This window comes from Neoarius graeffei, chromosome 14, assembly GCF_027579695.1.
Source record: "Neoarius graeffei isolate fNeoGra1 chromosome 14, fNeoGra1.pri, whole genome shotgun sequence".
In the NCBI taxonomy this organism is placed as follows: domain Eukaryota; kingdom Metazoa; phylum Chordata; class Actinopteri; order Siluriformes; family Ariidae; genus Neoarius; species Neoarius graeffei.
Genome location: NC_083582.1, coordinates 25727604 through 25739177, shown reverse-complemented (window position 1 = coordinate 25739177; position 11574 = coordinate 25727604). Strand labels below are relative to the sequence as shown.

Here is an 11574-nt window from a genome sequence, read left to right as displayed (position 1 = left end):
TGACCAATTTGTTGATGTAAAATTCATTATTGTGTTAAAAAAAAAGTTCCCCTCTGTTGCACAACAGAGCCCATAAGTCACTTTAAAACTGTATGTAGAGTATGTACAGTGGTTATTTAGCTCATTTGGGGCTGTTGAACATTGAGATACTAAATATTTGAGGTTGAGGGATTTATTCTCTGCCATTTGACCTCTTGCATGTTTAGATGTTTTGCCATTGTTCACATTTATATTTGTTGTTATTGTTCAGGTCTTTATTTAATAAAGTTGATGAATGCTGAGTTTTTCCTCACTGCATTGTTGATTACTGTATTTACTGTGTTTTCTATTAAATTGGCACAGCCAAAAAAAGAAGAAAAAAAAAAACCACTCAGTAACTGCATATAATGAGTCAGTACATGAAGGAGACATAAGGATGAATTTGGAAATATGTTTGCGACAGCAAATCCAGTCTACACTAAGTTTATACTTATCTACTAATTTATCTACTAGCTACAGCCTGGGTAGGTTACTAACTAAATACTGACACCTAGTGGTGAAAAATAATATCAGGGTATAAACAAGGTCTGTGTCTTCTGTGACCAATTCAGTGGAGGTGTTCAGATCCAGTGGGTCATTACTGGTGTTTGCCAGACTTGAATTCATGTGTTTTTTGTTAGAAAATTACACTAATAACCCTAAAACTAGAGTGGCGACTACAATTATCGACAGTTCATAATTAGACACCTTTTCAGATTTACCAATGAAAAATAATTTTACAAACATAAGTTTTAGTTACAATAGTTATTATTGGTTAATTAATCAACCGGAAGACCCCCCCCACACACACACACACCCTTTGATCTTGTCGTCTGATGATACAGCTCATTACCTGAGATGGAACTTTTTTAGCATGATCAGCAAGTTGAGAAAAACCCAGATGTTGTCATTACAGGTAAGCTCATGGGTGGAAAGCTCATGGACATGTTTTTACTGATCAAATTCATTGACATTTCATGATATCCTTGTCCTACTTTATTTTTTACTCTTTCATTTGACAGTCGCCATTTTGTATCTAAACGTGCATTTGAGAAGTCAAGTGATGTTTCAGTAATAGTGATCACTTTCACTGGTGTCCACCATTATCGACACCCTGTGGAATTAAGTGACATTTACAACTGTTATGTATTGATCTTTGTATAACATTGTTGAACTACTTTAAAAAAATAAAAGTGCTATGATTTATAATAACTTTTTTCTGATTCATAACAGAATGGAATGTTTATAGAGTATTTGGAATCCTATTGCAATAAATAGAATTAGACCAGAATTAAATTCCTAGCATATAAAAAAAATTGCATGCTTGAAATATTCAGATTTTTCTATTCCATTCAGTTTTTTGTAAATATTTACCACATACTACAATATCAGTAGACATTTTATATTTTTAGATGTAAAAATATAAAGTTTTGGTTCGATGAATGACATGCGATCTTTGACCTGGATGTTCATGTGGTTACAATGTCAATTGCCTGTTGAAATTTATTGGTAAACCACAAAACTAGAAATTAATACACACAACGAATGATGAACAAAATGTGATCTATGAAAATGCTTTAGAAAGTGGAACAAAAAGATTTTCTGACACAGGTTAAACATTATCAGTTCATTTGCTTACAAATATTAGCATTACTTACGTAAACACTGACATCCATATATTTATAGAAAAGATATTTTGTACTAAATATAAGTCTATGTAAAACAAATTTTAAATAAAAACTATTTTTGTGGGCGCCACGGTGGTTAGTGCTGTCACCTCACAGCAAGAAGGTCCGGGTTCGAGCCCCGTGGCCGACGAGGGCCTTTCTGTGTGGAGTTTGCATGTTCTCCCCATGTCCGCGTGGGTTTCCTCTGGGTGCTCCGGTTTCCCCCACAGTCCAAAGACATGCAGGTTAGGTTAACTGGTGACTCTAAATTGACCGTAGGTGTGAATGTGAGTGTGAATGGTTGTCTGTGTCTATGTGTCAGCCCTGTGATGACCTGGTGACTTGTCCAGGGTGTACCCCGCCTTTCGCCTGTAGTCAGCTGGGATAGGCTCCAGCTTGCCTGCGACCCTGTAGAACAGGATAAAGCGGCTAGAGATAATGAGATGAGATGAGAAGTTTGAGTAATTATTCATGCACAATTGACGTACTGAAAATCTTTGCTATTTTTGCAACGGCCAAAAGATTGTTAAGGTGTTGATAATTGTAGCCGCCGCTCTAATTACACTATTAATTATGTTCTTTCATTGGGCCCAAAAATTTCTAGTGGCACCCCTGCAGAGAGGTTTTATCATTTCCAGCTGATTAGTTCTTTTAAAATTCACAATAAATGGGACTTGCTAGATATTACTTAGTTGCTAATAACCAATACCTCATTTAAAAGGAGTCCATGTTTAACCATGCTATAAAATAACGCAGTCTTTTGCACTCCGCTGGGCGCATGCTCTCTTCACAAGAGAAACAAACAAACCCAACTTGGCCACCCTCGGAGGGGCGCGTGCAGCTGACCAGCGGGTGGGAGTGACGCGCACCAAAGGAGGCGGGGTCCGACTGCCCTACAGGCTGCATATAATATATAAACCCGCCACCTGGAGCTGCAGCGCACAAGTTATCCAAGTCCTGAAGGTCCAGACTGCTCATTTCTCTCATTTAGAGGACCTGTAACCCTCAGCCATGATTAAGAAAATGTCTCCCTCCGAGAACGAGTTTGACATCCCGGCGAAGAACTGCTACAGGATGGTTATTCTGGGCTCCACTAAAGTTGGCAAGTCGGCTATAGTGTCCCGGTTCCTCACCGGAAGGTTTGATGATCAGTACACACCGACCATAGAGGACTTCCACAGAAAACTTTACAGTATCAAAGGAGATGTTTACCAGCTGGATATTTTGGATACCTCAGGAAATCATCCGTTTCCTGCTATGAGGAGACTATCTATACTGACAGGTAAATCATCATCTCCTCCTCCTCCTGTATTATTGTTTTGAAATACAGTATTGCTTTGCTGTGCTCTGAGTATGTCTGAGACATTGGTGTTGTTAGAGATGAACTGCTCTCGGAGTTTAATGCGACTCTGTCATGCTCCGCAGGTGATGTCTTCATCCTGGTGTTCAGTCTGGACAACCGAGAATCGTTTAATGAAGTGCAGCGTCTGAAGCACCAGATCTATGAGACCAAATCGTGCTTGAAAAACAAGACGAAGGAGAACATGGCCGTGCCGCTGGTGATCTGCGGGAATAAAGGAGACCGCGAGTTCCAGCGCGAAGTGGCGCGTGAGGAGATCGAGCAGCTCGTGGCCGGGGATGAGCAGTGCGCCTACTTCGAGATCTCCGCCAAGCGCAACACCAACGTGGACCTGATGTTCCACCGCCTCTTCGCCATGGCCAAGCTGCCCAACGAGATGAGCCCTGACCTGCACCGCAAAGTCTCAGCGCAGTACTGCGACATGCTGCACCGCAAGTCCTTTAAGGGCAAGAAGCCGAAAGACTGCGATGCGTACGGTGTGGTTGCACCTTTCGCGCGCCGCCCCAGCGTGCACAGCGACCTCATGTACATCAAAGAAAAGGCGGTCGGTGGCGCCCACAGCAAGGACAGGTGTGTCATCAGCTAAGCGCGTCACTCATGAGCGACTTCTCAGATTGAAAATACTCGGTTGTTGAACCGCACGCGCGAATGGAGAGACTGAGTGAGTGCGCACGCACACGACTCGAACCGTTCGCTGGACGCCCGCTGGTCGCGCGCTTCATTAAACCAGCGAGATTCCCGTTAGTGGACTGACTGTTCGGCTCACTGAAAGCGCTCGGTAGTCCCGAGTAGCTGCTCGTGAGAAAATAGTACTTTTTTTTCCATCTGCGTTTTTATTATCGGTGTGGTGAAAGACGCCACGCGTGCAAAGCTGCAGTGTTAAATTGCCTGCTAGTGTTCACTGTTTTATAAAATAACGTGAAATCTTGCTTTCTGAGCAACTTGTGAATGTTTTCTTTATGACCAATGTCTTTTTAAATAAACTGCTAAACGAATATATCCATCTTTTGTTCCTGTCATTACTCCTCAGCAGTGGGTTTATACCCTGTCCACACTAGGGATTTTGTACCGATATGATACTACTTTCGTACCGCAACACCTGTCCACACTAGCAACTATACCGGTGCTGTAGCAGTATAACTGTATCGGTACGAAACCCACAAATGTAATACCCTGTCCACACTAGGGATTTTGTACCGATGTGATACTACTTTCGTACCGCAACACCTGTCCACACTAGCAACTATACCGGTACTGTAGCGGTATAACTGTATCAGTACGAAACCCACAAATGTAATACCCTGTCCACACTAGGGATTTTGTACCGATATGATACTACTTTCGTACCACAACACCTGTCCACACTAGTAACTATACCGGTACTGTAGCGGTATAACTGTATCGGTACGAAACCCACAAATGTAATACCCTGTCCACACTAGGGATTTTGTACCGATATGATACTACTTTCGTACCGCAACACCTGTCCACACTAGCAACTATACCGGTACTGTAGCGGTATAACTGTATCGGTACGAAACCCACAAATATATGGGTTTCGTACCGGTACAGTATCGGTACTGTAGCGCTTCGCTGTAGTGTGGACAGATGAAGTGGCTCTGTATCGATACAAATATAATGCGCATGCGCAATGAACCATTCCTATGTCTTCCAGGTTATTCATACAATACGCCCGTGCTTTCCAGCTGTAAATAAAACATCAAAATGGCTCAAAACGACCGTGGAGCTACATGGAGCAAAGAAAGGGAGGGGGGAGGGGGGGAAAGAGGGAGGAAGAAAGGAGGAAGAGGGGAAAAGGGAGAGAAAGGGAGGGGAAGAGAAGGAAAGAGGGAGAAAGGGAGGGGAAGAGAAGGGAAGAGGGAGAAAGTGAGGGGGGAGAAAGGGAGATTCGTTTTCTTTGTTTCTTTCTCAACTGCCTCGTGCATTTTATACGATTCGACTGAATAAATGACCACCAGAAATACAGACTGTACATTGACAACAAAAAGCACACACACGTTGTTTCATCCGCCATATTCTCGGAAGGAAGTTACTCGGTAACCACGGAAACATTTCGCACACGCGCATTTCAACTACCGTGAAAGAAAACCGCAAACATTTCTCGCTAGCATGGACAGATGCACTAAACTGTACCGGTATACTTTGTATCGATACAGTTATACCACTATCGTACCAGTATATATGTGAACACAGCTTTAGTTTAAATGTCCTCAGTGAACACATACACTGAATAAAATGCAGAAGGAAAACTACACACACTAGTCTTGTTTGCAAAGTTGGCCATATACAAGCAGTTTAAAAGTAAGCTTAAGATTACTGAAGATACATTGAGTTTTGATTCATTACTTTAAATGACCCCCCCCCCCCCCCGGGCTAGCTCTAAACATGTTACTGGCTTAATTATCCCACATTTCTGGATACAAATGAATATGCAAGACAACTTGCTAGCCAAACCCACTTCACCTTGATGCTAAAGAACATGTAGTTCCCAACAAAGCCAATTCATCTGTGCAGACTTCCTCCAACTTGTTCAGGTCAATTCAGTAAAATGGTTACATCTCAACCTTTTCCGTGCTAACTTACTGTAGATATTAGTCACGTATCATTCCCATGTACTAATATTTTTTCATTTATTTTGTTTATTTAAAAGGGACAATGCACATTAATCAACATCATCTGAATTAAAAATGGAAATGTGCCAGTTAGTAAATTAGCTAATTTTCATCTGTAGTCCCTTGGCAGGTCAGTACAGCAACATAAAACAACAAAAAACAATACAAGCACCCAGCACAAGAATGAGTAATTTTGTACTGTATAAGAGTGATGTGTGACCTGAGGGCTATTCATGGTTACAAGACTGGTTAATTTTGATCCATCTCTCAAGCCTGGTTTTAAAAGTTGTATAATTTGAACTTTCCCTTACCTCACAAGGAAGACTAGTCCAGTAGTTAGAGGCCCTTACTGAGAAGACTGTATGCCCAAGTTTACTATATCTGCGTTGTATCATACAGTCTCCTCGGGTGGTTGCCCTAGTTACCCTGGCACTACCATCCATCTGCTTCACAAATTCACTCAATGGGGGAGGTGCAAGCCCATGTAATATCTTAAAAAATTAGGCAAGCATCTAAAAAATGTAAAAAAAAAAAAAAAAACTATCAAAATTAAATAACAATACTTAACAATATGACAGTGGTGATAGCTGATTGTTTTTTTGTCAAGAACGTGTAAAGTTTGCTTATAGGACCTCTATTGGTTTCAAAGTTGTCTTATTAGCTTGAGACCACCTTGTGAAATAATATGAAATGTAAGAAAAGATCATGGCATGCATAAAGAGGTTAGCTACCTCTATTGTTAAATATGGTCGTATGTGTCTAAAATTTGCCAGGTTGAATTTAATGGTGTTATTCACCTTTTTAACATGTTTTTTGAACGTTAAGAGTCTAAAATGATTCCAAAATATTTAAAACAAAACCAAGATATGGTTGTATGAGAAAAGCTCATGCTTTTCTCCACCAATTAAAATATCAGGTTGATGTGTCTTAACATGTTTCTGTAAAAAGAACATACAAACTGTTTTATGTTTAAATGTAAGCACGAGTTTCTTAACCACTCAGAAACATGGACCAAGGCTGCAGTTAACTTGCTTGCAGCTTGTTTTTTGCATGTACATAAAGAACTGTGTAATCAGCATACATCTGTATGTTGACAGATGGACATACCGATAGCAGATCATTAAATGTACAGACAAAACAATTGAGTTTATTTATGCAAAATAAAAGCACAGGTTAACACAGGTATGCTGATTTAGTTTGCTTATATAGGACCTCTATTGGCTTCAAAGTTGTCTTATTAGCTTGAGACCAACTTGTGAAACAATATGAAATGTAAGAAAAGATCATGGCATGCATAAAGAGGTTAGCTGCCTCTATTGTTAAATATGGTCGCATGTGTCTAAAATTTGCCAGGTTGAATTTAATGGTGTTGATCACCTTTTTAACATGTTTTTTGAACGTTAGGTTAGAGTCTAAAATGATTCCAAGATATTTAAAACAAAACCAAGATATGGTTGTATGAGAAAAGCTCATACAACCATGAGCTTTTCTCCATTAATTAAAACATCAGGTTGATGTCTCTTAACATGTTTCTGTAAAAAGAACATACAAACTGTTTTATGTTTAAATGTAAGCATGAGTTTCTTAACCACTCAGAAACATGGACCAAGGCTGCAGTTAACTTGCTTGCAGCTTGTTTGTTTTTTGCATGTACATAAAGAACTGTTGTCAGCCCTGTGATAACCTGGCGACTTGTCCAGGGTGTACCCCGCCTTTCACCCGTAGTCAGCTGGGATAGGCTCCAGCTTGCCTGCGACCCTGTAGAACAGGATAAAGCGGCTAGAGATAATGAGATGAGATAAAAGAACTGTGCCATCAGCATACATCTGTATGTTGACAGATGGACATACTGATGGCAGATAGTTAAATGTACAGACTAAACACTTGAGTTTATTTATGCAAAATAAAAGCACAGGTTAACACGGGTATGCTGATTTATGCAAAAGTGATTGTAAAGAAGAAAAAAAAAGTGTCCTTATATAGACCAACATTTCAGAGCAGGATCCACAACACGTCTGCTTTTAAAGACGTTTAAACAAGAGTCCGAAAGTTCTTTAATGCTTCCTGTGGACATCAGGAGGGTTTGGGGATGTCGAACATGCACAAGCCCTTGTATTTCTGTAACAGCTGGTTCTTGGTACGGACTTGTTCTCTCAGGGTGCGGAGTTTGTGCTGCTGCACCTCAGAGCTCAAGTCGATGCCGGACATGGCCAAGATCTGTTCCCGCGTGTCCTGGATCCGCGTCCTCAACTTATTTAGCTCCTGGTGTACATCCTGGTTGTCTTTGTCCATGCTGTTGGTATAAAGTGAATACAGGTTATCATTACCGTAAGTTATGAGGGCTGAGAAGTTATCTGAATAAAGACAAACAAGCAGTGCGTGTGATCGCGCGTTTCAGTCTCGGAAAGTAGAGTGAAAATGTGTCAACCATAACAAGAGATGGTACACTAACGTTAGCTAGCTAACAAAAATAACTTCACAGCTTGCACCGTCACTGACATTTTATTCGGATTACATACCACGCAGGATTTCTCATATGTACTGTTAATACTCCTACCATTTGATAATATCGTGTATGAGCGGCAAAAAGGAGTAAACTTCCGCATCGTCCACCACAGACACGGGAGCCGCCATGTTTGTTGCTTACAACCACGCCCACAAACGTCATAAGCACGCGTGACTGAATCAACTAGCTGATTGGTTTAGCGCTAAAGTTGACGTCATGTGACGTTTCATTGTTATTAAATAAACTATGACCTAAAAAAATGTTAAACGGTCTTTGTTCTAGCGCTTTAATGTCTTAGTATTTTCTCCTCCATCCCTCAAAATGAAGTGGATTTAAATCATATCTGAAACAAACATATATATGTTCAAGTGGAATCTCTGCTGTCCACCTTCTCTAATATTTCATATAAATTCCAGCAAATTTACGAGTCAAAGACCTTACCTGAACATTTTGGAAAAGTGTGAAAGTATTACAGACATAAAGACTCTTTTCTTTTGTATGGAGTATTGCATATTGTAAAGCTTGATTAATCATAAGGTAACGTTTTATGTCTTTTTTATTTATTCAATTTATTATAATAATTATTTTACTCAGTTTGTTTTTTCTCCTGTTTGTTTTCTTTTTTTGTATTTAAAATCATTTATTTCTTTGTTGACCCTTTATGACGTTCATGGGGGGAGCAGGGAGACTTGGGACAGTTGGTATTCTCATAAATTAATTTCAACCAATCAGGTTTTAGATGACATCAGAAGTTAGATGTGGCCCCTTAGAGTAACCTAGTTTGAAACTACGAAGCTGGACACTGCAGTAAGGGCCATGCAGTTCAATATTTTTGTCAACCAAAACTTGTATTTTCAACTTCACTTCCACTTCCATTCTATGGTGTAAGGTATGCTGGTGAATTTGGGATTTGTTAGGAATTAAAGTATGTATCCTAGAGTTACCATATATAGTATTCATCTCATCTCATTATCTCTAGCCGCTTTATCCTTCTACAGGGTCTCAGGCAAGCTGGAGCCTATCCCAGCTGACTACGGGCGAAAGGCGGGGTACACCCTGGACAAGTCACCAGGTCATCACAGGGCTGACACATAGACACAGACAACCATTCACACTCACATTCACACCTACGGTCAATTTAGAGTCACCAGTTAACCTAACCTGCATGTCTTTGGACTGTGGGGGAAACCGGAGCACCCGGAGGAAACCCATGCGGACACAGGGAGAACATGCAAACTCCGCACAGAAAGGCCCTCGCCGGCCACGGGGCTCGAACCCGGACCTTCTTGCTGTGAGGCGACCGCGCTAACCACTACACCACCGTGCCGTCCCCATATATAGTATTATTTATTAAATTTAAATTGCGGGGGAAAACATTTAAGGATTTCATTTTCAAAATGTCCAGATGGGAGATGTGGGACAGTTCATGTTACAGGCTTTTCTTGTGGTTTACCAATATAAAATTGTTTAAAATGTTGATTAAAAATGTGGGCATGTAGCTGCATGAGGATTAAGCTTATTTCATTCCTTCTTGAACATGGAACTGTTTTGTTGAGTCAGGTTTGGGTAAACTGGCATTTTTCTATAGCTGTACCAGCATTGTGTGTTCATACAGTTCATATGTTACATGTTTTGATAATAAATAAGAATTAAACATGTAGGCCTAAATATTTTATTTTTGTTCCATAACTCCCCACTATGTCCCAAGTCTCCCAACATAATGCCCCATGTCTCCCCTCAATGTCTCATGTCTCCTCACAAAAAAAGTGAAGGATATATGACAAGCTGAGAAACTAATGTTGTGGTAAGAGGGTATAGTAAATCCTCTCCGATGCAATATGAACGTAATGCTACCTGCAAAGAACTTCACATAATCTACAAAAGCTGAAAACTTGTCCAAGTCTCCCCCTCTCCCCTATCATTATATTGCATGCATATATATATATATATATATATATATATATATATATATATATATATATATAGATGATGTGTGTGTGTGTTTGTGTGTGTGTGATGATGATCCACATCATCTTCCAGGCTATGATGTTTATTTGTTGTCATTTTTCTTTGCTTTTTTGTTAACACATTGTTCAAGATCACTTTTGTAGCACCAAATAAAATGGTAATAAATGAAAATTCTAAATAAGATTGATTCAATTAAATTCAGTTCCATTCAATTCAAGAATCATCTGTACAGGAAACGGTCTGTGTCTGCAATGTTGTGGGAAGGGGCAGAGGATAAAAGTCTTCACAAGCCTGATGGCCTCTTGTCCTTGCTTTCACACACCTGTAGTATCTTTTTGATGGCTATTGTCCTTCATGATGTCATGGGCACTCCTGATGATCTTGGTCTGGTAGATATTCTCCAGCATTGGTAAGGCTGTTCCAGAGATGTTTACCATCCTGTAGAGGCTTGTGGTCCTGAACTGTGCAACTACCAATACAAACTGTGATGGAGTTGGTGAGGATGCTCTTGCTTGTACAGCTATAATAATTGCTGAGGATTTTGCTTAGCATGCTGAATTTCCTCAGTCTTCTCAGGAAGTACAGACGTTGCCAAGATTCCTTCATAAGGTGTGTCATGTTGTGAGATCAGGTGAAGTGAGACCAGGTACTCAGAGATGTGAACACCAAAGATGTGCTCACTCACTCTACCTCGGTCACACCAATGTGCAGTGTTAGTGCTGCTCCCTCCAGCGTCATGGGTCAACAATCATTTCTTTTTTGTTTCATTAACATTCAGGGAGCAATTGTCCTGGCACCACTTCACAAGGCTAGCCTTGTGACTCCTGTAAGCTGACTCATTGCCCCCAGTTATCAGTCCAATGACTGTAGTATCATCAGCAAATTTGGTGTTGGGAGGCCAGACAGTCATGGGTGAAGAGTGTGTAGAGCATGGGATTCAGTACATAACCCTACAGAATGCCTGTTTTTATAGTTATTGTCCTAGATGTGTGATACCCCATTCTATCAGACTGTGGTCTGCTCGTAAGAAAGTTCAGTACCCAATTACAGATGGTGGGTGGCACACCAAGGGTGGAAAGTTTGCTGATGAGTTTGGATGGTATCACCATGTTGAACACAAGAACTATAGTCAATAAACAGCAGTCAAACATAGCTGTCCCTATGTGTTTGTAGGCTGTGTGTATTGTGCTGATGGCATCCCCTGTGGACCTGTTTGGTCTGTTTGTGAACTGGAGAGGCTCAAGAGTATCCAGTACAATGGTCTGGATGTGGCTCAAGATTATTCTCTTGAAACACTTCATCACTATAGGAGTAGTCATTGAGACAGGTTGCTTGATCAGTTTTTTGGCAGTGGTATGATAGTGTTCATCTTGTAGCAGGTCGGGGAGCCCTCTGTATATATTTCTATCTTGTACATTTGTT

At 40.5% G+C, this 11574-nt stretch overlaps 2 protein-coding genes across 2 annotated transcripts; one reads left to right on the top strand and one right to left on the bottom strand.

Moving 5' to 3' along the window:
* Positions 1-2641: 2641 nt before the first annotated feature.
* rasd1 (RAS, dexamethasone-induced 1) lies at positions 2642-4048 on the top strand. The gene is made up of 2 exons (XM_060938778.1): positions 2642-2967; positions 3111-4048. The coding sequence occupies exons 1-2, from the start codon at positions 2697-2699 to the stop codon at positions 3629-3631; spliced, it is 792 nt and encodes a 263-aa protein (XP_060794761.1). The 5' UTR covers positions 2642-2696; the 3' UTR covers positions 3632-4048.
* A 2757-nt stretch (positions 4049-6805) lies between these two features.
* Positions 6806-8335, bottom strand: med9 (mediator complex subunit 9). Its single transcript, XM_060938777.1, has 2 exons — positions 8236-8335; positions 6806-7971 (listed from the first exon to the last, which is right to left on the bottom strand). Exons 1-2 carry the CDS (start codon positions 8310-8312, stop codon positions 7752-7754), a joined length of 297 nt encoding a protein of 98 aa, XP_060794760.1. The 5' UTR covers positions 8313-8335; the 3' UTR covers positions 6806-7751.
* Between the last annotated feature and the right edge of the window lie 3239 nt (positions 8336-11574).

Coding starts and splice junctions, on each gene's coding strand:
- med9 (XM_060938777.1), bottom strand. CDS start 8,312: ATGGCGGCTCCCGTGTCTGTGGTGGACGATGCGGAAGTTTACTCCTTT. Junction 7,972..8,235: donor ATACACGATATTATCAAATG/GTAGGAGTATTA, acceptor TTATACCAACAG/CATGGACAAAGACAACCAGG.
- rasd1 (XM_060938778.1), top strand. CDS start 2,697: ATGATTAAGAAAATGTCTCCCTCCGAGAACGAGTTTGACATCCCGGCG. Junction 2,968..3,110: donor GAGACTATCTATACTGACAG/GTAAATCATCAT, acceptor CATGCTCCGCAG/GTGATGTCTTCATCCTGGTG.